The following is a 27,921-nucleotide window of genomic DNA, read 5'->3' as shown; positions in this document are numbered from 1 at the left end:
CTGTTGCTGGCGGCGCTGGGGCGCTAGCTGACGTCGCTGTGTTTCTGGGGGTCATGAGTGGAAGGGAGTACAGTGGGATCACAGGGGTGCAGCTGGGGTGGGGTTCATTTGGGGCGAGCTGGGTGGCTGCTGACCTTTGACCCTTGGGTGTGAGAGGAGCCAGCAGTGCAGGATCCTTCCCAACATGCACTGGAATCCTGCCGGACATGCCTGGTCTCTCTGGGAGCTGGGAGCTATGATCTTGGGGCTGAGATCTGGAAACTGGGAGCTGGGATCTTGGTTCTGAGATCTGGGATCTGGGAGCTGGGGACTTGCGTTGTGAGGAGGATGTGGCTTCTTGTCTCATATGTGTGAGCAGCAGCAGTGGAATTGCAGATAAACGTGCACAAGCGTTCGAGAGCAGCAGCGTCGAGAGAGCGTCTGCCGTCTGTCCTGCCCTGAATCGGACACTCTCGGGGGCTACCAGGGCCTGGATCACCCATCCCTCCATTTCCCGACAGCTCTGTCCAGTACAGGGTCACAGGGGTCCGAGCGCAGGGTCAGTGATAGGCCTCATCAGGGCCCTATGGAGTAATAATAATAATAATAATAATAATAATAATAATTGCTTACACTTATATAGCGCTTTTCTGGACACTCCACTCAAAGCGCTTTACGGGTAATGGGGATCCCCTCCACCACCACCAGTGTGCAGCCCCACCTGGATGATGCGACGGCAGCCATAGTGCGCCAGAACGCTCCCCACACACCAGCTCTCAGTGGGGAGGAGAGCAGAGTAATATAGCCAACTCATAGAGGGGGATTATTAGGAGGCCATGATTGATAAGGGCCAATGGGAAATTTGGCCAGGATGCCGGGGTTACACTCCTACTCTTTTCGAGAAACACCCTGGGATTTTTAATGACCACAGAGAGTCAGGACCTCAGTTTTACGTCTCATCCGAAGGAGTAGGATTCCTCTGCTGGCTGCGGGATACGAACTGGCAACCTTCCAGCCACAGATCCTTAGCCACAGAGCCTCCACACTTCGGAATAAAATGGGAAAAGTGAGTAAGGAGAGGCTGCATGTGGAAAAGACTGAAGCCTTTATGTTGACACTTCATTTACATCTTGTAAGCAATGGGGAAGAAATTAAAAAACAGAATGTTAGATACCATGTTAAAATTGCATAAAGCACTAGGAAGACCTAATTTAAGATAGGAAACAGATGCTTTTTGGTGCTTAAGAGAATGTCCCATGCTGACAGGCTGGAGGAACTGGGTCTCTTTAGTCTGAAGGGAGTGTCCCACACTGACAGGCTGGAGGAACTGAGTCTTTTTAGTTTCGAACAGGTGAGAGTAGAAGGGGACCTGATACTTATAGGGTCAACCCAGGTGTCAGTGTAAACAGGAGTGTGGATGAGGTGATCAGTACTGTAGATCTCCAGGTGTCAGTGTGAGCAGGAGTGTGGAGGAGGCGATCAGTACTGTAGATCTCCAGGTGTCAGTGTGATCAGGAGTGTGGAGGAGGTGATCAGTACTGCAGATCTCCAGGTGTCAGTGTGATCAGGAGTGTGGAGGAGGTGACCAGTAGACTACAGTGTGTGGTTCTGTGTTGTTTGGACTGTATGCTTTCATTCTGCATGTTTCTTGGCCTGCGGTCTGTTGTCCTGTGCTGTTTGGACACTACTGTTCTGGGTCAGCGTGTCCCTGGGCCTGCAGTCTGTGGTTCTGTGCTGTTTGGACACTACTGTTCTGGGTCAGCATGTCCCTGGGCCTGCAGTCTGTGGTTCTGTGCTGTTTGGACACTACTGTTCTGGGTCAGCATGTCCCTGGGCCTGCAGTCTGTGGTTCTGTGCTGTTTGGACACTACTGTTCTGGGTCAGCATGTCGCTGGGCCTGCAGTCTGTGGTTCTGTGCTGTTTGGACACTACTGTTCTGGGTCAGCATGTCCCTGGGCCTGCAGTCTGTGGTTCTGTGCTGTTTGGACACTACTGTTCTGGGTCAGCATGTCGCTGGGCCTGCAGTCTGTGGTTCTGTGCTGTTTGGACACTACTGTTCTGGGTCAGCATGTCCCTGGGCCTGCGGTCTGTGGTTCTGTGCTGACCTCCTGCTTTGGACCGGCTGGTCTGTAGGTGTAGGGGTTGGGCAGTGTGGACCTGGGTAGCCGTGTGCACGTTGTGAAGGTCTTCCAGCCTGACCACCAGTGGTTGTTCCAGTGTGGACTATTGTGCCATGTTCTGTATGCATGGTGATCACTGCCATTGTGGCGTGCTGTGTGTGGTCTGCACTGAGCCGTGTGCGTCCCCACGTCTTGTTACACCAGGAGGACAGCTAATCCGGCGGTTCAGGTCTGGTCTTGTTAGACCAGGACGACAGCTGGTCCGGTGGCTCAGGTCCAGTCTTGCTAGACCAGGAGGATAGTTGGTCAGTGGTTCAGGTCCTGTCTAGTTAGACCGGGAGGACAGCTGGTCTGGCGGATCTGTGTCCTGCATCCGCAGAGAGACCGTGTGTCCGTCACCACCGATTTCCAGCTGGTTGGACTTGGGGAGTGCGGAGTTGGGGGGCGTGACTGAGCTTGGCTCAGTCTCTTTGGGGTCCCCCCTCAGATCTGCGTAGTCACTCAATCCTCTCTCAGTCTGCCAGCAGGCCCGGCTAGAATGTGGGTTCTCTGGGGTCCCCCTGTGAGAACCTCTTATCTTTGTGAGATACCTGAGCGACTCTCACGGCTCTGATCCACTGACCCTGAGGGTCTCCTGGGAGACTGGAGCTCACCTGGCCCAGGATTGAGGGTCTCCTGGCAGACTGGAGCTCACCTGACCCAGGATTGAGGGTCTCCTGCCAGACTGGAGCTCACCTGACCCAGGATTGAGGGTCTCCTGCCAGACTGGAGCTTACCTGTCCCTGGTGGGGCTGTACAAACTGTTGTTTACAGCTCAGAGAAACCTGGTCACAGTGGGCTGATGATATTCGCTAGGCTGGAACCAGTGATGTGCAGATTATAGTGGAATCCCCTGCCTTCTGCTTTCTCAATGCGGTGTTCGTGTACAGTCGATATCTGTATTCACCCTCCATCTCCCTCTCTCCCCAGCCTGGTGTATGGGGGCTCCCGGTCTTCGCACCCCGACTCAGAGCTGCTGCACAGACAGGCCTATGCTACGCCACACCCCCTCCAGGGCTACGCGGCCAATCACCATCCGGCAGGTACGGGGCAGGGCGGGGCCTGGGGGGCAGCTGGGCGGAGTCTCGGTAAGTAGCACCTGGGTCGAGATCTTTTGTTTTGGGTTTTATTTGCGATCTTCAGCAGCATGTGTGGGGTTCTGATAATGGAGGGGTGTGTTGTCCTGTGCTGGGCTGAGACATGTGGGATTCAGTTCTGCTGTGCTTGACCTGTCATATAGTGCAATGGGTTATTCTGTACTGTACTTCATTTGAAATGTCTATTAAATAAGATATATAAGATCACTTTATTAGCCCAATACAATTTCTTGCATGAGGAATGTGTCTTCTCTCAGACCCCAGCTTGCTCTCTATGAGACACACAGACAGGGAGAGAAGCTGGGGGTCAGAGTGCAGGGTCAGACGTTTATACGGCGCCCCTGGAGCAGCTGGGGTTCAGGGCCTTGCTCAGGGGCCCAACAGAGTAGGATTCCTCTGTCGGCCGTGGGATTCGAACCGGCAACCTCCCAGCCACAGGAGCAGATCCTGAGCCACAGAGCCACGTGCACATATAAATGTGTGGCAGTGTGTTTGCTGAAGGATAGGTAGTAACACTGGGTGAGAGTGAGTTGTGTTTGCTAGACTAGGCTGTTGAACTGGACTGAACTTCTTCTCTATTCAGTTTCAAGTTTGGGGTCCTGTGTAATCAGTCTGTGTGTTGTACACATACACCCTGCAGCTAATCTTTCTCTGTGCTACCTGTTGACTCAGCGGGGCATGTTGGTGTTGCCATTGACTCTCAGTGCTGCGTTGTTGATCTCAGTGTTGCGTTGTTGACTCTCACTGTTGTGTGTTGTTGATCTCAGTGCTGTGTTGTTGACTCTCAGTGCTGTGTTGTTGACTCTCAGTGCTGTGTTGTTGACTCTCAGTGCTGTGTTGTTGATCTCAGTGCTGCGTTGTCGATCTCAGTGCTGCATTGTTGATCTCAGTGCTGTGTGTTGTTGACTCTCAGTGCTGTTTGTTGTTGACTCTCAGTGCTGTGTTGTTGATCTCAGTGCTGTGTTGTTGACTCTCAGTGCCATACTGATTCTCAGTGCAGTGTTGTTGATTCTCTGTATTATGTTGTTAATTCAATGTGCTGTGTTGTTGACTCTCAGTGCTGTGTTGTTGACTCTCAGTGCTGTGTTGTTGATCTCAGTGCTGTGTTGTTGACTCTCAGTGTTGTGTAGTTGACTGAATGCTGTGATGTCGACTCAGTGTTGTGTTGTTAATCTCAGTGCTGTGTGTTGTTGACTCTCAGTGCTGTGTTGTTGACTCTCAGTGCCATACTGATTCTCAGTGCAGTGTTGTTGACTCTGTATTATGTTGTTAACTCAATGTGTTGTGTTGTTGACTTTCAGTGATGTGTTGTTGATCTCAGTGCTGTGTTGTTGACTCTAAATGCTGTGATGTTGATTCAGTGTTGTGTTGTTCACTCTCAGTGCTGTGTGTTGTTGACTCTCTGCGCTGTTGTTGACTCTGAATGCTGTGTTGTTGACTCTCAGTGCTGTGATGTTGACTCAGTGTTGTGTTGTTGACTTGGTGTTGTGGTGTTGACTCTCAGTTTTGTGTGGTTGACTCTGCGTTGTGTTGTTGACTCTCGGTGCTGTTTGTTGTTGACCCTTAGTGCCGTGGTGTTGTTGAATCACAGTGCTGATAGTTCGTTAGACATGTGCAGTTTATTATCAGTCAGTTTTCAATAAAAAACTGAAACCTGACTTAAATGTGTGTGGTTTTCGGTTTGGTAATGGGCAAATGTTCTTGCAATATTTGTGATTTTTGGTGTCTGGCCACAACGTTTCTAAACTCAGAGATCATCTGACAAGGTTTATTGTACAGGAGCTCCGATTTGAGGACGATTGAGGATTTAGTTTGTGCTGGCTTAGTGCCTAAGTAATATTCATATATGTAGTAATGTTAACATTCACTGATCACTTTTGACAGATTGATATATTAAAAGGCTTCACAAAAAATGACAATAAAGTGATTACAAAGATTTTAGAAGCAGTCCAGCACAGGTTGGCCTGTTTTCCTACTGCAGTGAATCGTGCCTGATAATAGTTTTTGAATTTTTACCAACTACACAACATTGTTTTTCTTGCGTAGCTTAACATCGACCTGAAGTGTCTTAAGAGGACCGTGGAGACGGGTTCCGTATCGGAAACACTGGCTCCACAGCAGTGATGAAAGGTCGACTTACAGTGATCGATAAGCAGGATTGTGTTTCTAAAATTTGGGCAAAGGAAGCCAGTGCGAACTATAGAACTGCTACAGATGTAAAACCCCACTTTGAGGTGAATATGGCAGGACAGGTGGTGCTACCTGTGACCAAGGACGCTGTCACACTCTGGACGCTGTCCTCATCCCGATAGCCACATTGTGCACTGTCCGGCTCAAACTTGTCATGTGAAATCGTTGTCCTACAACATGATTGTCAACAAAAATAACCTGGTGTGTAGAAAATTGTGCTTTTGACTCAAACAATCCTATATATTTGTGTTAGGAAATATATATTTTAAATGATAAAATGTTCTACTAACATACAGTCTAATTAAACAGCATGCATTTACGGGCAAGATTGTCAATGTTTCTGTAAAACCTGCAAAACAGACCAGGTTGGATTCTGTTTTTAGGGAAGAGCTGTAGAATTAAAAAGACACCAGGCAGGAAAATGGAACTGAAAGGAACAGCTTATTTCTCAGCCACAGTCTCCATGACTCTTTAATTTTAATGTGTGTGTCAGCAAAATTTGCTTTTTGGATGTAATGTAGCTGATCTGCATGCATGATTCTTAAAAGACATCATGTAAGACACATGACTTATTGATCACTTTAACAGCACCTGTATACATCTTTTGCTATTTAATGCTGTACATGAATATTATTTTCAGTTTTAAAGTCAGTGTGTAGCATTATTGGATCAGTGATATAACCAGGGTTGAACAAGTTTGTTTTACAAATAAATGCTTTATTTACAGCACGTTATGGTCTTTGAAAAACATAATGTTAACAGCATTTTTTTATCTATCACTAAAAAAAACAAAAACTGAACCGAAAACCAGATTTTTAAAAGTAAAACTGACTTGAACTGAACTAAAATATCAAAACTGCACATCTGTGCTTTAAGTACTACGTTGTTGATCTCAGTGCTGTGTTGTTTATTGTCAGTGCTGTTTGTTGACTTTCACTGTTGTGTGTTAATCTCAGTACTGTGTTGTTAATCTCAGTACTGTGTTGTTGATCTCAGTGCTGTGTTGTTGATCTCAGTGCTGTGTTGCTGATCTCAGTGCTGTGTTGCTGATCTCAGTGCTGCGTTGTTGATCTCAGTGCTGCGTTGTTCATCTCAGTGCTGCGTTGTTCATCTCAGTGTTGTGTTGTTGAATCTCAGTGCTGTGTTGTTGAATCTCAGTGCTGTGTTGTTGATCTCAGTGCTGTGTTGTTGTCTCTCGGTGCTGTGTTGTTGATCTCAGTGCTGCGTTGTTGATCTCAGTGCTGTGTTGTTGTCTCTCAGCGCTGTGTTGTTGATCTCAGTGCTGTGTTGTTGATCTCAGTGCTGTGTTGTTGACTCTCAGTGCTGTGTTGTTGACTCTCAGCACTGTGATGTTGATCTCAGTGCTGTGTTGTTGTCTCTCGGTGCTGTGTTGTTGACTCTCGGTGCTGTGTTGTCGATCTCAGTGCTGTGTTGTTGACTCTCAGTGCTGTGTTGTTGACTCTCAGTGCTGTGTTGTCGATCTCAGTGCTGTGTGTTGTTGATCTCAGTGCTGTGTGTTGTTGATCTCAGTGCTGTGTGTTGTTGATCTCAGTGCTGTGTGTTGTTGAATCTCAGTGCTGTGTTGTTGATCTCAGTGCTGTGTTGTTGTCTCTCGGTGCTGTGTTGTTGATCTCAGTGCTGCGTTGTTGATCTCAGTGCTGCGTTGTTGATCTCAGTGCTGTGTTGTTGATCTCAGTGCTGTGTTGTTGATCTCAGTGCTGTGTTGTTGATCTCAGTGCTGTGTTGTTGACTCTCAGTGCTGTGTTGTTGATCTCAGTGCTGTGTTGTTGTCTCTCGGTGCTGTGTTGTTGACTCTCGGTGCTGTGTTGTCGATCTCAGTGCTGTGTTGTTGACTCTCAGTGCTGTGTTGTCGATCTCAGTGCTGTGTGTTGTTGATCTCAGTGCTGTGTGTTGTTGATCTCAGTGCTGTGTTGTTGTCTCTCAGTGTTGTGTTGTTGACTCTCAGCACTGTGTTGTTGACTCTCAGCACTGTGTTGTTGATCTCAGTGCTGTGTGTTGTTGATCTCAGTGCTGTGTTGTTGACTCTCAGTGCTGCGATGTTGATCTCAGTGCTGTGTTGTTGATCTCAGTGCTGTGTTGTTGACTCTCAGTGCTGTTTTGTTGACTCTCAGTGCTGTGTTGTTGATCTCAGTGCTGTGTGTTGTTGATCTCAGTGCTGTGTGTTGTTGACTCTCAGTGCTGTGTTGTTGATCTCAGTGCTGTGTGTTGTTGATCTCAGTGCTGTGTGTTGTTGACTCTCAGTGTTGTGTGTTGTTGATCTCAGTGCTGTGTGTTGTTGACTCTCAGTGTTGTGTGTTTTTGACTCTCGGTGCTGTGTGTTGTTGACTCTCAGCACTGTGTTGTTGACTCTCAGTGCTGTGTTGTTGATCTCAGTGCTGTGTGTTGTTGACTCTCAGTGCTGTGTTGTTGATCTCAGTGCTGTGTTGTTGTCTATCTGTCCCTTGTTAATGACTCTCTGTGCCCTGTGTTATTGACTCTCTGAGCACTGTGTTATTGACTCTCTGTGCCCTGTGTTGACCCTGTCAGGTCTGTCTGGGCTCTTTGACACGGGGCTCCATCACCCCAGCTCTGCGGCCCCTGACGCTTCAGTGATGAACCTCATCTCTGCCCTGGAGTCTCGGGGTCCCCAGCCGGGCCCCTCTGCGTCCTCCTTGCTCTCCCAGTTCAGGACGCCCTCCTGGCAGACAGGTAAGCAGGGCTGCAGGGGCGTGTGGACTGGGCAGCTTGGCCGAGCCGATAGTTTCTGCATCCATCTGTCTGCATCACCCGCAGTGTCCAGTACAGGGGCGCGGGGGGGTGGAGTCTGTACCAGCAAGCAGGGGTGCATGGCAGGGGACACCCTGGACAGGACACCAGTCCATCACAGACACACTCACACAGATTTATGTGATTTATATGTTTATGATTTCTTATCTGTCGCACATCTCCAGTCACTGTTTACACGTCTGTATTGTTCACATTCAAACTGTCTGCATGTTTACTTGCACATTGTCTACTGTTTGTTTGTACATTGTCTTGATGCACTGTCTGCACTTTGTCTTGTTTTTTACACTTGTTTTACAACCGAGAGACTTTCTGTCAGTAAGAATCCCATTGTACCAGTACCGGTCACATATGGCAGTAAAGTTCAAGTTCAAGTTCAAGACACACACACTCTCACACAGAGACACACACACACACACTCACACGCCAGCCCAGGGAGAGCATGCGAACTCCACACAGACAGCAGCCCCGCGGCCGCCGGCTCACGCTCTCTCCTGCTTGTGTTCCCCCGAGGCTGCAGTGACCGTGTCTGTTTTCCAGCGATGCACACTCCAGCCCCGGCAGAGCTCTTCATCTCCGGCGCGCTCCCGGGCTCCGGCACCTTCCCCACCTCCTCCGCGCTGTCCGCCTACCAGCACCCCGCCTCCTTCTCGGGGCGCGGCTTCGCCGGCGTGGCCCCGTCCCTGTCCCTGCAGGACACCCCCACCTTCAGCCCCACCTCCAACGGGCTGCTGTCGCCCCACGACCCGCTGCTGCACATCAAGACGCCGCCCCAGCCCTCCGGCCTCGGGTTCGACCGCCTGCTGTCCTCGCAGGGCTCGGCCTACCGGGGCGGCCAGGACCCGGGGGGGGCGCCGCCCCCGCCGCCGCCGCCGCCCCAGGGCGCGTCCGGCTCCTCCGCGCGCCACCTGCCGCCCCCCCAGTTCAACCTGCTGTCGTCCCAGCTGCCCGAGCAGGCGCCCCAGCTGTACAACGCCTCGGTGTTCCCCTCGGCGCCGCCGCACCAGGGCGCCGGGCTGGAGCGGGCCGTGCCGCGGCAGGACAGCGTGATCAAGCACTACCAGCGGCCCGCGGCGCAGCCCCACTCGCTGCAGCACTACCTGAGCTGCGGCGCGGCGGGGTACCAGCAGCTGCCCCCTCACCGGCACGCCGCCGTGTCCTGCAGCCCACTGGGCGAGCACAGCCCCTCGGCCGAGCCCAAGGCCTCGCGGGCCGAGCAGGGCTACCGGCCCATCATCCAGCCGGCCTACACCAGCGCCCCCTCCTCCTCCTCCTCCTCCTCCTCCGCCAAGGCCTCCAAGAGCAGCTCCAGCAGCGGCTACTCCTCGTCGGGCTCGGGCTCCTCGTCCCGCCAGCCCCACACGCCGCCCTCCGCCTCCTCGGCCTCCTCCTCCTCCTCGTCCTCCTCCTCCTCCTCCTCCTCCTCGGCCTCCTCCGTGCCCAACTCGGCCTCCTCGGCCGCGCCCGCCCCGCCCTCCCGCCAGCAGCCGCCCCCGCCGCCCCCCTCCTCGTCCTCCTCCTCCTCCTCGTCCTCCTCCTCCTCCGTGTCCCAGGCCCCGCCTGCCCCCAAGCCCCCCTGCCTGTCGGGCTACGGCTCGCCGGCGGCGGTCAAGCCCAGCCCGGGGCTGGCGGGCCAGACGCCGCCGCAGTCCTCCTCCTCCTCCTCCTACTCGCCCGGCCAGCCGCCCGCCGCCCACCTGGCCCAGCCCTACGGGGGCTTCAGCTCCCCGCAGGCCCAGGACCTGAGCTCCGCCGGCGGGGGGGGCAAGGGCTACAGCTTCCCGGCGGAGGTGGTGTACGGCGCCGACTCGGCGTACTCCGGCATGCCCGCCCCCCTGGGCGGCGCCGGCAGCCCGTCGCTGGGCTACGGGGGCCCCGGGCACTCCCCGGCCCTGCTGGGGGGCTCCGCGGGCGGGGGGGGCTCGGGGGGCGGCAGCTCGGGCTCGGCCGGCGGCGGGGGCGGCTCGGGGGCCGGGGGGGGCGGCTCCTACCACCTGCCGGACTCCAGCCCCTCCCCCTCGGGCTCCTCGGGCATCATCCGAGGCGGCCTGCCCTCCCCGGCCCCCCGGCCCGCCCAGTCCCCGGGCGGGGGCAAGTACCTGCCCTCCGTGCTGTCCCCCGCCTTCCTGGCCTCCCCGCAGGGGTACCCCGACGCCCGGGGCGGCCCCGCGCCCTACCACGCCCCCAAGCCCAAGCCCGAGCCCGACATGCTGGGCGTGGAGCGGCCCCCCGAGGAGGAGGAGGAGGACGACGACGACTTCCTCATCCAGCACCTGCTGCAGGCGCAGAGCCCCGCGCCCCAGCCCGCGCCCCCCGCCCCGGCCCCCGAGGGCCCCAAGGGCCTGGCCTACGAGCTGGGCAAGAGCTCGGAGGAGCGCTACCACCTGCAGAGCGTCATCCGCACCAACAGCGCCACGGCGGGCGGCGGGGCCGCGGGCAGCCTGGAGAGCCAGCTGGAGCTGTCGCTGAAGAAGCAGAAGGGCGACCGGGCCGGGGGCGCCGCCAGGGACCCCCACGGCCACGGCCTGCCCCACCCCCACCCCCAGCACCACCACGACTCGCTGGGCTCCGTGGTGCACTACAGCCGGGGAGACCCCTACGCCCACCCCCTCCCGCACCCGCACGCGCACCCCCACGCGCAGCACCACCCCCACGGCGACCTCAAGAAGCCCCCCGATCAGGCGGACCTGCCCTACCTGCGCAAGACCCCCGAACAGCAGTCCCAGCAGTCCCAGCATTCCCAGCAGCAGCAGCAGCAGCAGCAGCAGCAGCAGACGCCCCACACGCCCCTGAACCTCCTGGACTCCCCCCCCGAGCAGCAGCCCCCCGCCCCGGCCCACCTGCTGCAGTCGGTGCTGTCCCACACGGCGCGCAAGCCCCTGGAGCCCCCGTCTGCGCAGACGCCGGGCGACGGCCCGTCCTCGCAGCTGCAGCTGCAGCTGCAGTCGCAGTCGCAGGCGCTGGAGGCCCACCTGCAGGCGCACCGCGCGCGCGGGCCGCAGACGCCCGGGCCCCAGCCTTCCCTGGAGCTGCTGGACCCCGCCCTCTCGCAGCCGGCCAGCGCGGAGGGGGCCGGGGGGGGCGGCGGCGGCGGCGGGGCGGCGGGGGGCGACCGGCACCGCCAGCACCGGCACCCCGACCTGCACGACTTCCTGTCGGAGTCGGACCTGGGCCTGCCGGGGCACCTGCACCACCTGCCCGCCCCCCCGCACCCCCACGCCCACCCCCACGCCCACCCGCACCCCCACTCGCACCCCCACGCCCACCACCACCACCCCCACCACCACCATCACCACCACCACCTGGGGCCGCGGGAGGGCGAGGGCGACCCGCTGAAGGAGGCGCACCAGTTCGGGCCGGCCAGCCCGCCGGGCAAGGGGGGGCCGGGCGCCAAGCCGCCGCCCTCGCGCTTCGTGCCGCTGACGTCCATCTGCTTCCCGGACGCGCTGCTGCAGGACGAGGACCGCGCCTTCTTCCCCAGCATGGAGGACATGTTCTGCGGCGACGACTACAAGCCCAGCTGCGGCGCCGGCGCCGGCCCGGACGGGCCCGAGGGCCGCCGGGGGCAGGAGGGCCTGGACGGCGTGAAGGCGGGGCCCGGGGGCGGCGGCGGCGGCGGCGGCGGGGGCTACGACCTGCTGGGCCCCGGCGAGGGCGGCTACGCGCCCTACTGCGGGGGGCTGGCGGAGCCGGGCGGCGCCATGCACCTGGACCTGGACTCGCTCAAGGCCCACGAGCTGCCCTCCACCGTCAACGCCGAGCAGCTGGGCCTGATCCAGTCGCAGCCGGCGGCGCCGCCGGGGGGGCTGGGCCTGGGCGCCGCGGGGGACTCCTCCGCCGCCAAGATGCTGGGCGGGGGCGGCGCGGGGGCCGCGGGGGGCGCGGGCGGGCTCACCTCGCCCATCTTCTGCTCCTCGCGCCCCAAGAAGCTGCTGAAGACCAGCTCCTTCCACCTGCTGAAGCAGCGCCGGGACCCCCAGGGCCAGCCGCCCCCCAAGAAGAGCTACGCGCAGGAGTACGAGTTCGAGGACGACGAGGACAAGGCGGACGTGCCCGCCGACATCCGGCTCAACAGCCGCCGCCTGCCGGACCTGCTGCCCGACCTGGTGTCCAGCTGCCACAAGGCCGGGGGCGGGGGGGGCGCGGGCCTGAGCCCCCTGATGGGGGACCTCGACTTCTGCCACTCCGCCGGGTACCCCTCGCTGGGGCCCCCGCCCCCGGGCCCCGCCCTGCTGCCCGAGGGCCCCAAGAAGAGGGGCCGCAAGCCCACCAAGCCGAAACGCGAGGGCCCCCCCCGGCCCAGGGGCCGCCCCCGCATCCGGCCGCTCCCCGAGCCCCACGGGGGCCTGAGCGCCGGGGCCGCGGAGCCGAAGAGGGGCCGCGGCCGAGGGCGGGGCCGGGGCCGGAAGGAGGAGGGCGCGGAGCCGCCGGGGGCCGGCGGCGGCCTGGAGGGAGACCCCCAGAGCAAGCTGGAGCCCATCAGGCCCATCAAGGTGAGCCGGGACTCGGGGTGACCGCTGCCCTGGGCCAGCCCGGGGGCGAGGTGGAGGTGGCGGTCGAGAGGGCCGTCTGGGGAGGCTCAGGGGGTGTGAAGGACAGCTGCCAGGGCACGGGGGCAGATCAGATGGCTGCGCGACGCTAATTATCTTCCCCCGCTCCCTGTTCCCCTCGCCCTGCAGCTCCCAGCTGGCAGCCCCACTGGAGCCCAGCAGGGTGGGCCTGGCCAGTACCTGGAGGGGAGACTCCTGGGAGAGCTGAGGCTGCTGCTGGGAGAGGTGTTAGTGGGGCCAGCAGGGGGCGCTCACCCTGCGGTCTGTGTGGGTCCTAATGCCCCAGTATAGTGACGGGGACACTAGACTGTAAACAGGCGCTGTCCTTCGGATGAGACGTCAAACCGAGGTCCTGACTCTCTGTGGTCATGAACAATCCCAGGGTGTCTCTCGAGAAGAGTTGGGGTGTTACCCCAGTGTCCTGGCCAAACTCCCCCCTGGCCTTTACCCCTCATGGCCTCCTAATAGCCCCCCTCTCTGAACTGGCTCCATCCCTCTGCTCTCCTCCCACTGAGAGCTGGTTTGTGTGAGAGGACTGGAGCATCATCCAGGTGGGGGTGCAGGGGATCCCCATGAGCTGTGAGGAGCTCCGAGAGGAGAGTCCAGACAGGCGCTATATAAGTGTGAGGAGTTATTATTATTATTATTATTATTATTATTATTATTATTATTATTATTATTCGTTCCCAGTGGGTGACTCTTCGTTTCCATGTTTTAAGAGTAGTTCTAACTGAGCACTATTGTCTTTCTCCCTGTCTCTCCTCTTTCTCATCCTCCCTCCACTCTCTCCTCTCTCCTCTCCTCTCTCTCCTACTCCCTCCACTCTCTCCTCTCTCCTCTTCTCTCTCTCCTACTCCCTCCTCTCGCCCTTCTCTTACCTCTCTCTCCATCTCCCTCCTCTTCTCTCTCCTCTATCTGCCCCCCCCCCTGTGTTTTGTACAGATCAAGCTGCCCCTGCCCCCCAACCCCCCCTCAGACACCCTGCTGCGCACTGACCCACTTGGCGGTTCTGACCCGGTTCTGTCAGACGGCTCTGGGGGCTCAGCTCCCCTGGGCCTCAGTCCCAGCTCCACCGGTCCCGTTCTGGACCTGAACAGAACCCAGGAGAAGATTAAGCAGAAGGTCCAGGAGGTGAGTCTCACTGTAGGCCGACAACTGCCCCCTATCCTGGTGCCCCTCGGTGTTGGTAGTTCAGCGCCTGTAGTTGAGAGAAGGCGCCTGTAGTTCAGTGCTGCCCCCTGGTGGCGACCTGAGACAAGGCGCCTGTAGTTCAGTGCTGCCCCCTGGTGGCGACCTGAGAGAAGGCGCCTGTAGTTCAGTGCTGCCCCCTGGTGGCGACCTGAGAGAAGGCGCCTGTAGTTCAGTGCTGCCCCCTGGTGGCGACCTGAGAGAAGGCGCCTGTAGTTCAGTGCTGCCCCCTGGTGGCGACCTGAGAGAAGGCGCCTGTAGTTCAGTGCTGCCCCCTGGTGGCGACCTGATGGAAAGGCATCTGCTCCCCTGGTTAGCAGACCTGGCCGGCAGCAGCTGTCAGGCTGGTCCTCTGCTCTGTTCTCCACAGTGGGGCAAAGAGACTCACAGTCATCCCTCTTCCACATGAACTATCAGCGCTGGGGGGGGGTCTCTGCTCTCCTGGGGGTTGTGGTCTCAGGGGGGTCCCTGCCCTGTGGGGTCCCTGCCCTGTGGGGTCCCAGCCCTGTGGGGTCTTTGCTCTACAGGGTGCCTGTACTGTTGGGGTCCCTGCCCTGTGGGGGTCTTTGCTCTACAGGGTGCCTGTACTGTCGGGGTTCCTTCCCTGTGGGGTCCCTGTACTGTTGGGGTCCCAGCACTGTGGGGTCCCTGTACTGTTGGGGTCCCAGCACTGTGGGGGTCTCTGCTCTACAGGGTGCCTGTACTGTTGGGGTCCCTGCCCTGTGGGGTTCCTGTACTGTTGGGGTCCCAGCACTGTGGGGTCTCTGTACTATTGGGGTCCCAGCCCTGTGGGGGTCTCTGCTCTACATGGTCCCTGTACTGTTGGGGTCCCAGCACTGTTGGGGTCCCGCCCTGGGGGCTCTCAGCTCCATGGGGCTCATGTGCTGCGACCCCCCTCTCTCTCCCAGGTGGAGGAGAAGCAGCCGGAGATGAAGTCGGGGTTCATGGCTTCGTTCCTGGATTTCCTCAAGTCCGGGAAGAGGCAGCAGCTGCCCGGCGGGGGCGGGGGCGCGGGCGGGGAGCCCCCCGCGCCCGGAAAGCCGGGGGGCCGCCCCTCGCCCCCGCCGCCCCCGCCCCCGCCCGCGCCGGCCTTCGGGGAGGTGGCGGACGGGGAGGGGGCGCTGTCGCTGGGGGGGTGCCCCAGCCCCTGCAAGCGGCTGGACGAGGAGCTGAAGAGGAACCTGGAGACGCTGCCTTCCTTCTCGTCCGACGAGGAGGACTCGGTCAGCAAGAACCAGGACCTGCAGAAGAGCATCTCCTCGGCCATCTCCGCGCTGTACGACACGCCGCAGCCCCTCGCGGCCCCCCCGCCGCCGCCGCCGCCGCCCCCCGAGCCCGAGCCCGAGCCGGACACCGAGCCCGAGCCCCAGCCCGAACCCCAGCCCGAGCCCCAGCCCGAACCCCAGCCCGAGCAGGGACTGGAGATGGACAGGAGCCAGGAGGTGCAAGGTAAAGACATGGAGACACGCTGACCACTGGACACTGGAGCGCACTGACACTGACCACTGGACACTCCAGCACACTGACACTGACCACTGGACACTCCAGCACACGGACACTGACCACTGGACACACTGCAGCACACTGACACTGACCACTGGACACCCCAGCACACTGACACTGACCACTGGACACTGCAGCACACTGACACTGACCACTGGACACCCCAGCACACACTGCAGCACACTGACACTGACCACTGGACACTCCAGCACACTGACACTGACCACTGGACACTCCAGCACACTGACACTGCTCACTGCAGCGCACTGACACTGACCACTGGACACTCCAGCGCACTGACACTGACCACTGGACACTGCAGCACACTGACACTGACCACTGGACACCCCAGCACACTGACACTGACCACTGGACACTCCAGCACACTGACACTGCTCACTGCAGCGCACTGACACTGACCACTGGACACTGCAGCACACTGACACTGACCACTGGACACTGCAGCACACTGACACTGACCACTGGACACCCCAGCGCACTGACACTGACCACTGGACACTGCAGCGCACTGACACTGACCACTGGACACTGCAGCACACTGACACTGACCACTGGACACCCCAGCACACTGACACTGACCACTGGACACTCCAGCACACTGACACTGCTCACTGCAGCGCACTGACACTGACCACTGGACACTGCAGCACACTGACACTGACCACTGGACACTCCAGCACACTGACACTGGGCACTTCAGTTCAGCAGTGCTGACCAGTACCCCACTGGGCACTACCGTGCTTGTCCCCTCTGGCTGTTCCAGGGTCACCCGAGGCACCCCCAGAGCTGCCCCCCGCTGTGTCCACTCCCAGCCCTCTGCCCTGCGGGGGGGAGCCGGGGGCCGGAGGAGACGACCAGGAGACCGGCGCCCCCAGCCCCCCCTGCCTTCCGTCCCCCGCCCCCCCCTCCCTGCCCCTCCCTCCCCCGCCTGCCCTGGCCCCTGCCCCGACACCCCCCCTGCTCTCCGCCGCCAGCCCCCCGCCCCCACCGCCGCCGGCGCCGCAGCCCCCCTCCGAGCCCCCGCCGCCCTCGCCTCCGGCCCCCCCGCCCTCGCCGCCCTCGCCCGAGACCCCCGAGGAGCCCCCGGACTCGCGGCCCCTGCACCTGGCGAAGAAGCAGGAGAGCGCGGCCGTGGCGGGCGAGAGCGAGGAGGAGGAGAGCGAGAGCGGCGGCGAGGGCATCTTCCGCGAGAGGGACGAGTTTGTGGTGCGCACCGAGGACATCGGCGCCCTCAAGGTACCCGGCCAGCGCCGCGGGCTGCGTCTCACTCCCCTCACTCCTCTCTCACTCCCCTCTCACTCCTGTCTCACTCCCCTCTCACTCCGTCTCACTCGTTTCACTCCTGTCTCACTCCCCTCTCACTCCGTCTCACTCCTCTCTCACTCCTCTCTCACTCCCCTCTCACTCCTGTCTCACTCCCCGCTCACTCCTGTCTCACTCCCCTCTCACTCCTGTCTCACTCCCCTCTCACTCGTTTCACTCCTGTCTCACTCCCCTCTCACTCATCTCACTTGTTTCACTCCTGTCTCCCCTCTCACTCCTGTCTCACTCCCTGCTCACTCCCTGCTCACTCCCTGCTCACTCCTGTCTCACTCCTGTCTCACTCCCCTCTCACTCCTGTCTCACTCCGTCTCACTCGTTTCACCCCTGTCTCACTCCCCTCTCACTCTGTCTCACTCGTCTCACTCCTATCTCACTCCCGTCTCACTCCCTGCTCACTCCTGTCTCACTCCCCTTTCACTCGTTTCACTCCTGTCTCACTCCCCTCTCGCTCTGTCTCACTTGTCTCACTCCCCGCTCACTCCTGTCTCACTCGTTTCACTCCTGTCTCCCTGCTCACTCCTATCTCACTCCCCTTTCACTTGTTTCACTCTTCTCTCCTCACTCGTCTCACTCGTTTCACTCCTGTCTCACTCCCCTCTCACTCTGTCTCACTCGTCTCACTCCTGTCTCACTCATTTCACTCTTCTCTCCTCACTCCCGTCTCACTCCCCTCTCACTCCCGTCTCACTCCCCTCTCACTCCTGTCTCACTCGTTTCACTCCTGTCTCACTCCCTGCTCACTCCTGTTTCAGTCCTCTCACTCATCTCATTCCTCTCTCATTCCCCTCTCACTCTGTCTCACTCCTCTCTCCTCACTCCTGTCTCGCCCCCCTCTCACACTGTCTCACTGCCTGCTCACTCCTGTCTCAGTCCTCTCTCACTCCTGTCTCACTACCCTCTGACTCTGTCTCACCCTCCTGTTTGAGTCTCACTCCTTTCTGTGTCTCACTCTGCCTCACTCCGCCTCTCCCCCCTCTCACCCCTCTCCCGCTCTCTGTCGCCCCCTGCCAGCTGGCTCTGCAGACGGGCCGGGAGCCACCCCCTATCTGGCGTGTGCAGAAGGCTCTGCTGCAGAAGTTCACCCCCGAGATCAAGGACGGGCAGAGGCAGTTCTGCGCCACCAGCAACGTGAGGCCCCGCTCCTCGCCTTCGGATCAGACCGAATCACAGTCGAATCGCGTTTCTCGATCAAACGCACAGCAAGACGGCGTGCAGCCGTAGTTGCTGGCAATGAAATGTCTTTTCTGCGAGCTCACAAAAATCACAAGAATCACAAGAAACACGAAAATCACTCAATTAAGCTTACGAAAATAAGGTTACATGATAATAGATGCAATAGAGATGGAATAAAACTCAATGTGAGTCGAGCTGCTGTGTGTCCAGGGTGTGTGCAGAATATACAAGTAGTGGGGTTGTGCTGAAGACAGTGGAGACTGTGTGTCCCTGTAGCCGTCACAGGTGACCTGCTGAAGGAGCTGCAGGCGGGCTGTTGAGCAGTCTTACTGCCTGGAGGTAGAAGCTGTCCTGTAGTCTGTTGGACCTGGTCCGAATGCTTCGGTACCGTTTACCGGACAGTAGGAGGGAAACCAGTTTGTGACTGGGATGACCGGGGTCCTTGAGAATGGACCTGGCCTAAGAGCTCCCTTCTGCAGTGTCCTCCCCTTTCAGAGCTGTGTGGGATCTCCGCCTGCGCCCCCTGACCTTGTCCCCGCCTCTCCGCAGTACCTGGGCTACTTCGGAGACGCCAAGAACCGCTACCAGCGCCTCTACGTCAAGTTCCTCGAGAACGTCAACAAGAAGGACTACGTGCGGGTCTGCTCGCGGAAGCCCTGGCACCGGCCCCTGCAGGCGCTCAGGTCCGCCCCCCCGCCGCCCGCAGGCGTCACACCCCTCGCCGGGACCCCCAGCCCGCACAGCGGGGGGTGGGGGGGGGTGGGACGCCTGTTGTCAGTCTGCCCCACTCTGTCTCACTCTGATCTCTCTTCTGACACGGGAAAACCATGACTCTGGGCTGGCAGTGCCCAGGTCCGACAGTCCTGCCCCAGCAGTGCCCAGGTCCGACAGTCCTGCCCCAGTTGTGATAGTCCTGCCCCAGCAGTGCCAGGTTCTGCTGTTCTGGGTCCAGATGGGCTGGCAGTGCCCAGGTCTGACAGTGCTGCTCCAGCAGTGCCAGGTTCTGCTGCTGCCCCTGCTCTGTGGGCGACAGCAGGACCAGGTCATCTGCGCAGAGCAGGAACTCGATCTGTGTGTCGTGCAGTGAGACCAGGGGCTGCTCACTGACAGACACACTGAACAGCGCTGGGCTCAGGCTGCAGCTCCCAGTGAAGGATTCTGTCCTTCTGTTACCTGTTCTCAGTGCTCACCCATTCTCTGTCTCCCTCTCTCCTCTCTCCTCCCCTCTCTCCCCCTCCCTCTCTCCTCTCTGCTCTCTCCCAGCAGGCGGCAGTCCATCCCGAAACCGCCCCCCCTGCCCCGCAGCCAGACCCCCCCGCGGGTGGAGAGGGTGGAGAGGGAGGAGAGGGAGAGAGAGAGGGAACGGGAGAGGGAGAGGGAACGGGAGAGGGAGAAGGAGAGGGAACGGGAGAAGGAGCGGGAGAGGGAGAAGGAGAGGGAGCGGGAGAGAGAGGAGAGAGAGAGGGAGCGGGAGAAGGAGAAGGAGAAGGAGAGGAGACAGCCGCCGGAGAGGCGGGGGAGCGGCGCTGAGCGCCGAGGTCGGGAGGAGAGGAAGGCGGAGAGGAAGGCGGCCGAGCGCCCCCGAGCTCCTCGCGTCCCCAGGGTGAAGGCCGAGCCGCCGCCCAAGAAGAGGAAGAAGTGGCTGAAGGAGGTGCCCTCCTCCTCTGAGTCCGACTCGTCCCCGGAGCCGCCTAGTGACGAGGAGGGTGAGTGAGAGCCTGGAGTCTGTATGAACCCCCCTCTCTCTCAGTGCAGTGTTAATGTACTGGAGTGTCCAGTCAGTGTGTGTGTATGAACCCCTCTCTCTCTCAGTGCAGTGTTCATGTACTGGAGTGTCCAGTCAGTGTGTGTATGAACCCCTCTCTCTCTCTCAGTGCAGTGTTCATGTACTGGAGTGTCCAGTCAGTGTGTGTGTATGAACCCCTCTCTCTCTCAGTGCAGTGTTCATGTACTGGAGTGTCCAGTCAGTGTGTGTGTATGAACCCCTCTCTCTCTCTCAGTGCAGTGTTAATGTACTGGAGTGTCCAGTCAGTGTGTCTGTATTAACCCCTCTCTCTCTCTCAGTGCAGTGTTAATGTACTGGAGTGTCCAGTCAGTGGTCAGTGTGTCTGTATTAACCCCTCTCTCTCTCTCAGTGCAGTGTTAATGTACTGGAGTGTCCAGTCAGTGTGTCTGTATTAACCCCTCTCTCTCTCAGTGCAGTGTTAATGTACTGGAGTGTCCAGTCAGTGTGTCTGTATTAACCCCTCTCTCTCTCAGTGCAGTGTTCATGTACTGGAGTGTCCAGTCAGTGTGTGTGTATTAACCCCTCTCTCTCAGTGCAGTGTTAATGTACTGGAGTGTCCAGTCAGTGGTCAGTGTGTCTGTATTGACCCCTCTCTCTCTCTCAGTGCTGGTACGCGGTGTGAACACACGAGCGATGAGGGAGATGTTCCGCAGTTATGTGGAGATGCTGGTCAGCACAGCCCTGGACCCCGACATGATCCAGGCTCTGGAGGACACGAACGGTGAGCGAGGGGGCGGGGTGAGAGGGGACAGCGGCGCAGGGGAGTGGGAATGTCAGTTGCTTCAGCTCCATGTGTCTGGAATGACATTTGCGACCTCAGGCCAGCGGGATGCAGACAGGATCCACTTCCAGGTCAGGAGGGACAGGAGGGAGGGACCTCTTCCAGGTCAGGAGAGACAGGAAGGAGGGACCACTTCCAGGTCAGGAGAGACAGGAGGGAGGGACTTCTTCCAGATCAGGAGAGACAGGAAGGAGGCAGAACTGGGAGTCAGAGGTCTCCTCCTCTGACCCCTCTCTTCCGCACTGAGCCTGGAGGTGGTACAGAGTGTCTCACCCCTGGTTCCCAGGAAATCCCCGGTGCTCTTCGGATGGGTCCCGGTGGGCTGGCTCTGGGCTTGGGAGCTCGTCAGTTATCCAGGGAATCTCATTTCCGTTTCCCAGCGCAGACGCCAGAGGCAGAGCTGGTGATGAGCCTGTGTCCCAGAGAGCTCCGCTCTCCTGTCCTTCACTGTGATGCTGCAGTGAGGCGCCGGCACTTTCTCATTCCTGCGCCAGAGCCCCCCTGACCTCCCCCCTGTGCCAGACTGCCCCTGACCTGTCCTCTGTCCCACGCTGGACTGCCCCTGACCTGTCCTCTGTCCATGCCGGACTGCCCCTGACCTGTCCTCTGTCCTGCCCCTGACCTGTCCTCTGTCCCACGCCGGACTGCCCCTGACCTGTCCTCTGTCCTGCCCCTGACCTCCCCCTGACCTGTCCTCTGTCCTGCCCCTGACCTCCCCCTGACCTGTCCTCTGTCCTCCCCCTGACCTGTCCTCTGTCCTGCGCCGGACTGCCCCTGACCTGCCCCCTTGTCTTGCAGACGAGTTGTATCTGCCCCCTATGAGGAAGATCGACGGTATTCTGAACGAGCAGAAGAGGAGACTGCTGAGGAGAGTCAGCATGAACTCCCAGCACCAGGTACTGCTGTGTCTCCCTCCTGCTCCTCTCTCTCTGCCTGTCTCTCTCTCCTCTGTCTCTCTCCTCTTTCTGTCTCTCTCTCCTCTCTCCCAGTCTATCTCCTCTCTCCTCTCTCCTGTCTGTCTCTCCTCTCTCCTGTCTGTCTCTCCTCTCTCCCTGTCTCTCTACTCTTTCTGTCTCTCTCTCCTCTCTCCCAGTCTTTCTCCTCTCTCCTCTCTCCTGTCTGTCTCTCCTCTCTCCTCTGTCTTTTCTCTCTCCCTGTCTCTCTCCTCTTTCTGTCTCTCCTCTCTCTCTGTCTGTCTCTCTCTCCTCTCTCCTCTCTCCCTGTCTGTCTCTCTCCCATCTATCCTCTGTCTCTCTCTCGTCTCTCCCTGTCTCTCCTCTCTGCCTGTCTCTCTCTCCTCTGTCTGTCTCTCTCTCCTCTCTCCCTGTCTGTCTCTCTCCCATCTATCCTCTGTCTCTCTCTCGTCTCTCCCTGTCTCTCCTCTGTCTGTCTCTCTCTCCTCTCTCCTCTCTCCTCTCTCCCTGTCTGTCTCTCTCCCATCTATCCTCTGTCTCTCTCTCGTCTCTCCCTGTCTCTCCTCTCTGCCTGTCTCTCTCTCCTCTGTCTCTCTCCTCTGTCTGTCTCTCTCTCCTCTCTCCTCTATCCTCTGTCTCTCTCACTCAGTATCACGGGGATGGTCTGTCGTCTCTGGTCACCCATTCACTCTGTCCTGTCTCTCCTCTCTCTCTGTCTGTCTCTCTCGCCTCTCTCGTCTCTCCCCTGTCTCTCTCTCACTCAGTACCATGGGGATGGTCTGTCCTCTCTGGTCACCCATTCACTCTGTCCTGCACCCCCTCTTATCTCCACCAGGAGGCACTCCACTCCTACCCTCAGATGTCAGCTGACCCCCTGGACTCGGGGGCTGTGAGGGTGCGCCTGGGGGGGGAGTCCTACAACCGCAAGACCCTCAACAGAGTGAAGAGGAGTCTCCCCAAACAGCAGGTACCAGCCGCAGGGTGACCCCTCTGTGTGCCTGGGTCAGTGTGTGTGTGTCTGAGCATGTGTCTGCATGTCTGCGTCTGCGTGTGTTGGTGTGTGTCTGTGTCTACATGCATGTGTGAGTGTTCTTGTGTGACTGTGTGTGTGTTTGTGTCTGTTCAGCAGGCTGTAATACTGTCTCTCTCTTCTAGGATTTCAAGCTGTCTACAGAAACCTGCAGGATATACAGCCTGTATCACTCCCTCCATCACTATAAATACCACACATTCCTACACTGCAAGAGAGAGGTAACTGTTCTGTTACATAGTTTACCCCTCTGTCTCTCAGTGCAGTGTTAATGTACCGGAGTGTCCAGTCAGTGTGTCTGTATTAACCCCTCTCTCTCTCTCAGTGCAGTGTTCATGTACCGGAGTGTCCAGTCAGTGTGTCTGTATTAACCCCTCTCTCTCAGTGCAGTGTTAATGTACTGGAGTGTCCAGTCAGTGTGTGTGTATTAACCCCTCTCTCTCTCAGTGCAGTGTTCATGTACTGGAGTGTCCAGTCAGTGTGTGTGTATTAACCCCTCTCTCTCTCAGTGCAGTGTTCATGTACTGGAGTGTCCAGTCAGTGTGTCTGTATTAACCCCTCTCTCTCTCAGTGCAGTGTTCATGTACTGGAGTGTCCAGTCAGTGTGTGTGTATTAACCCCTCTCTCTCTCAGTGCAGTGTTCATGTACCGGAGTGTCCAGTCAGTGTGTCTGTATTAACCCCTCTCTCTCTCTCAGTGCAGTGTTAATGTACTGGAGTGTCCAGTCAGTGTGTGTGTATTGACCCCTCTCTCTCTCAGTGCAGTGTTAATGTACTGGAGTGTCCAGTCAGTGTGTGTGTATTGACCCCTCTCTCTCTCAGTGCAGTGTTAATGTACTGGAGTGTCCAGTCAGTGTGTGTGTATTGACCCCCTCTCTCTCTCAGTGCAGTGTTCATGTACTGGAGTGTCCAGTCAGTGTGTCTGTATTAACCCCTCTCTCTCTCAGTGCAGTGTTCATGTACTGGAGTGTCCAGTCAGTGTGTGTGTATTGACCCCCTCTCTCTCTCAGTGCAGTGTTCATGTACTGGAGTGTCCAGTCAGTGTGTCTGTATTAACCCCTCTCTCTCTCAGTGCAGTGTTCATGTACTGGAGTGTCCAGTCAGTGTGTGTGTATTGACCCCTCTCTCTCTCAGACGGACAGTATTGAGCAGGCGGCGGAGGACCCTGGGCAGGAGGAGGTGGTGCAGCAGTGTATGGCGAACCAGGGCTGGCTGGAGACGCTGTTCGACTCCTTCATCGAGCTGCTGACCCTCAGCGCGCAGGCCTGAGGCCGCGGCCCAGACAGCGGGGGACGCCGGAATCGAGGGGAGCCCCCTCCGAAATCGAGGCTCGGGGGGCCGGGGTTGCAGCGACCCCGACAGCCGCCGGAGGCAGGGCGGAGAGATGGACTGTCGCCCCCCAGTGGTGGGGGAAGGAATGACGGGGAGGGTGGGGAGGGGAGGGAAAGGGGGCGCAGAGCCCGGGTCCACTCTGTGGGGCGCAGGAGAGAGAGGGGGGGACCGGGGGAGTCTGGGGGTCTCCATGCTCCGGCCCCTCGCTGTGCCGAACGCCCTGTTGGAAGAGTTGTTTTTCTCCGTTGGAAGAGCACGGCGCTCTGTCCGGACCCGAGCGGGCCGAGCCGGGACACAGCGCGCCCTCGGCCTGCGTTCCCGACACTCCGACTTCCAGCGTGTAAATACTGTACAGGCGCAGGCGGGGGCGCTCTGTCGACGCTGACCCCCGACCCCCGACCCCCGACCCCCACGACTCTCTGGCCTCGGACCCGGTGGCGAAGACGGTCGCAGCGACGAAGGCCCCGCGCCCCTCCGGGCGGAGACGGTGGCTGGTTTGCAGACGCTTTTTTTAAAAAAAAAACGGAAAAAAAAATTCCACTTGCCGACCGGACACAGGTCCAGTCTCCCCCACCTCATCTCCGCCCCTCCCTCCTGCCCCCATCCCTCCGGAAAATAACAGATTTTGTCTTTTTTTATAAATATATATGAAAAAAGCAATTTGAAAATATTCCTAAAAACTTTACTTTTCGAGATCACCCCAGCCATCTGTGAGTGTGAACTGTTGTTACAATTTTTTCACCCCGTGTTGCTGTACGATTGTGTTCTGATTATTATTATTAATATTATTATAATATATATATTTCTATTTTTTATTGTTTTAGTGTCGGATAATGTTTTATTTTATTATTTGTTTTTTTTTTTGGTTCTTTTCTGAATATGTAAAACTCAAGCTGTATAGTGTGTACACAAACTGATTAAAATGGAAAAAAACTTTCTTTGCAAAAAAGAGAAAAGGAATTTGGTCTCCTGGGCGTCTTGTTTTCCTGGTCTGGCGGGGGCTTGTCTCTCTTCCTGTTGTCTCCCGCCCTCTGCCCCGCCCACTCCATGTGATGTCATCCAGTCAGACCAAGCTAGACGATCAGCTGCTATTCAATCGCATCTGATCATCCCGACGCAGGCGGTGTCGTTGTTGGGGGGTGCGGTGTGGGAGGGCATTTTGTCTCTCCCTGGTTGGCCTCTCCTGCCCTCTGCCCCGCCCACCCCCGTGTGATGTCATCCAGTCAGACCACACTAGCCGCCCAGTAGGTTTTCGATGGCGTCTCACTACCAGTCTCTCAAGACTGGTTAGAGGGGGACTGGCGGAAAACTGACAGGGCGAGAGCTTTCACAAAGAGTGGTGGGGGTCTGGAACAAGCAGCCCTTGACTTAGTGCTCCGATTCCTGAGTAACCTGGACTCCTAGCAGTGTTTTCTAACGTTGCCTTGGGACATTCAGCTGCAGCACCTGGCCTCAGATTCTGCATGAGTGGCTTGGGGAGCCCTGTGACCTTTGAACCACGTCGTTTAGACTTAGATCAGACTTTATTGATCCCAAAGGGAAATCGAGGTGTTACAGCAGCCCAAGACAAGCCAAAAAAAAAACAGACATCAGGATAGACAAAAAATTAGAATCCGTACAGTAATACAAAATACATATAAAAAATAAATACATAGGTGTGTGAAAAATATGATCATAGTCACTGTAAAAACAATAAAATCTGTGCACAATGTGCATAGGTTTATACAGATTGAGTGTCCAAAAAGTACGATGGAGCAGCATGCTGTCCATAGATGAGCAAATGAAGGGCTGACAGTCCTAGCCTAGGGCAGCGTTATACACCCTGGGAAGAGAGACCTGTGGAAACGTTCCCTTGAACACCGGAGCTGGAGCAGTCTGTTGCTAAAAGTGCTCCGCTGCCCAGTAACAGTCCCATGAAGCGGATGAGAGGCGTCTAAAACCTTTTTCTTACAAGAACGTCTCAAAAACAATTTTACTCCAGATTCTCAAAAAACAATTCAGACGTCAACAGAACAAAACTAAACTGTTATTCACCACGAGGAATGAAAATATCTAGCTTGTAACATTTATTAACTTTTATTTAATGACTAGTTCAAAGGAGAAAGGGAATTAAAAAAATAACACAGCCAGAGGTCACTACAAATTTGAACCCAATAAGACAAAATATTGACAGACATCAGTTATTTTTCCCTGGGTACTTTTTAAAGTTTTGAATGCAGTTTAAGTAATATTGCATTTCCACCTTACAATCACTAAAGGAGTAAGTAGGATTAGTTTACCAAACTTAGACCACTTTGTCTTGTGAATATGATATCTACCCAGTTTTACAAATTTTACATATTTTTCATATTACATTTTTACAAAGTATAACATAATACTTCTTTAATTACCTAATTACCTAACTTCTGACAGAGGCCTGCAGGCCTGTGCTTCCACTCAAGCTGACCTCAGGCAGACGAGTGAAGGGACGATCCTGCCTCTCTGACCGCTAGCGGGCGGGGACGGCCGCAACACCGCCGCCTGGCGGGCAGTTTGTATAACCGCAGCTGCTGATTCCTTCCTTACCTGCATTAGCGCCACAATACCTCCACCTAGTGGACACTGGACGCGTCGCTCTCCTATTCCTGGGGATTGTAGTAATAATTTCCTACACTTCTACAGCGCTTTTCTGGACTCTCCACTCCGAGCTCTTTACCGGTCATGGGGATCCCCTGCACCCCCACCTGGATGATGCTCCAGTCCTCTCACACACACCAGCTCTCAGTGGGAGGAGAGCAGAGGGATGGAGCCAGTTCAGAGAGGGGGGTTATTAGGAGGCCATGAGGGGTAAAGGCCAGGGGGGAGTTTGGCCAGGACACTGGGGTAACACCCCTACTCTTCTCGAGAGACACCCTGGGATTGTTAATGACCACAGAGAGTCAGGACCTCGGTTTGACGTCTCATCTGAAGGACGGCGCCTGTTTACAGTCTAGTGTCCCCGTCACTATACTGGGGCATTAGGACCCACACAGACCACAGGGTGAGCGCCCCCTGCTGGCCCCACTCACACCTCTCCCAGGAGTCTCCCCTCCAGGTACTGGCCAGGCTCCCACTGCTGGGCTCCAGTGGGGCTGTGAGCTGGGAGCTGCAGGGTGATATATGTAAATCTATATGAAATTATATTTCTATATACATACATATATTTATATGAAATTATATGAAATGTATATGAAACCCCAAATTGCACACACTTCAGTTCAGGTACTGTATTCATCCCCGGGGGTCGGCAGTTCACGATGTGATCTGATGGTTCTTTACACCCGGCCTGTCTTGGGTGTGATGAGCCGGAAACAGAGAGGGGGGTTTACGAGCCATGTGTATACACTTATAGGTGTATGATAGGATCCCCTTACTGGCCGGATACAATTTCTTGTATTAGGAATTTGTCTTCTCACAGACCTCAGCTTGCTCTCCGTGAGACACACAGACAGGGAGAGAAGCTGGGGCTCAGAGTGCAGGGTCAGCCATTTATACAGCGCCCCTGGAGCAGTTGGGGTGAAGGGCCTTGCACAGGGGCCCAACGGAGTAGGATTTCTCTACCACCCGCAGGATTCAAACCGGCAACCTCCCAGCCACAGGCGCAGATCCTGAGCCACAGAGCCTCTCCGCGTCTTCGCTCTGCTCTATCGGGACGCAAACAGTACGACAGACAGCACTCCCACACGATGCGCGCAGTACACTACAAACCAGCCAACAGGACTTCATCATGACGGTGTCACCTGTAACTCCGGCAGGGTTCGGGCCCGGATTCCGGTCCGGCCCGCTCAGTCTGTTCGCACGCGTGTCCGGGGCCTCCCGCGCGGCGTGAACGCTGACCAGGACCGGCCCGGCCCGGCCCGGCCCGGTCAGGGAAAGTGGGCCGGTGCTCATCTGGGTCCCTCCTGCCGTCTTCCGCGCGTCGTTAATCCCTGAAGTGTGTCGTTTCCCCCCAAGAGGCCCGGCGCGTTTTGACCCGTCCCACGGTGTCCCTGTGAGTGTGCTCCCCGGGGGAGCTGGCTCTCCTGGCGGCGGTGGAAGGTGAGAGAGAGAGAGTCGGGCTCCGTGCCGTCCGTCTGGGGGCGTGTGCGCGGCGC

At 57.4% G+C, this 27,921-nt stretch overlaps 1 protein-coding gene and 1 long non-coding RNA gene across 6 annotated transcripts in view; one reads left to right on the top strand and one right to left on the bottom strand.

The window, feature by feature from the left end:
• prr12b (proline rich 12b) overlaps positions 1–24,769 on the top strand; it is a 28,956-nt gene extending 4,187 nt beyond the window's left edge. The window contains exons 2-15 of one of the 5 annotated variants that reach the window (XM_088646144.1): positions 3,069–3,181; positions 7,973–8,134; positions 8,723–12,702; positions 13,702–13,890; positions 14,856–15,396; positions 16,235–16,707; positions 17,806–17,922; positions 18,517–18,650; positions 19,234–19,673; positions 20,358–20,474; positions 21,333–21,430; positions 22,284–22,415; positions 22,604–22,699; positions 23,612–24,769. In XM_088646144.1, the coding sequence (XP_088502270.1) occupies positions 3,069–3,181; positions 7,973–8,134; positions 8,723–12,702; positions 13,702–13,890; positions 14,856–15,396; positions 16,235–16,707; positions 17,806–17,922; positions 18,517–18,650; positions 19,234–19,673; positions 20,358–20,474; positions 21,333–21,430; positions 22,284–22,415; positions 22,604–22,699; positions 23,612–23,746 (6,727 nt within the window). In that variant the 3' untranslated portion in view covers positions 23,747–24,769. Of the gene's footprint in view, positions 1–3,068; positions 3,227–7,972; positions 8,135–8,722; positions 12,703–13,701; positions 13,891–14,855; positions 15,397–16,234; positions 16,708–17,805; positions 17,923–18,516; positions 18,651–19,233; positions 19,674–20,357; positions 20,475–21,332; positions 21,431–22,283; positions 22,416–22,603; positions 22,700–23,611 lie in introns of all 5 variants that reach the window. The other 4 variants (XM_088646142.1, XM_088646146.1, XM_088646143.1 and 1 more) reach the window with 4 other exon arrangements.
• A 544-nt stretch (positions 24,770–25,313) lies between these two features.
• Positions 25,314–27,779, bottom strand: LOC148654228 (uncharacterized). The gene is made up of 2 exons (XR_015941300.1): positions 25,603–27,779; positions 25,314–25,571 (listed from the first exon to the last, which is right to left on the bottom strand). It is a non-coding gene; the product is annotated as an uncharacterized LOC148654228 (long non-coding RNA).
• Between the last annotated feature and the right edge of the window lie 142 nt (positions 27,780–27,921).

The sequence above is a fragment of the Lepisosteus platostomus genome, chromosome 9 (genome assembly GCF_059453375.1).
Source record: "Lepisosteus platostomus isolate fLepPlt1 chromosome 9, fLepPlt1.hap1, whole genome shotgun sequence".
Classification (NCBI taxonomy): Eukaryota; Metazoa; Chordata; class Actinopteri; order Semionotiformes; family Lepisosteidae; genus Lepisosteus; species Lepisosteus platostomus.
Note: the sequence above shows the minus strand (reverse complement) of the source record. Positions and strands in the feature narration are given on the sequence as shown.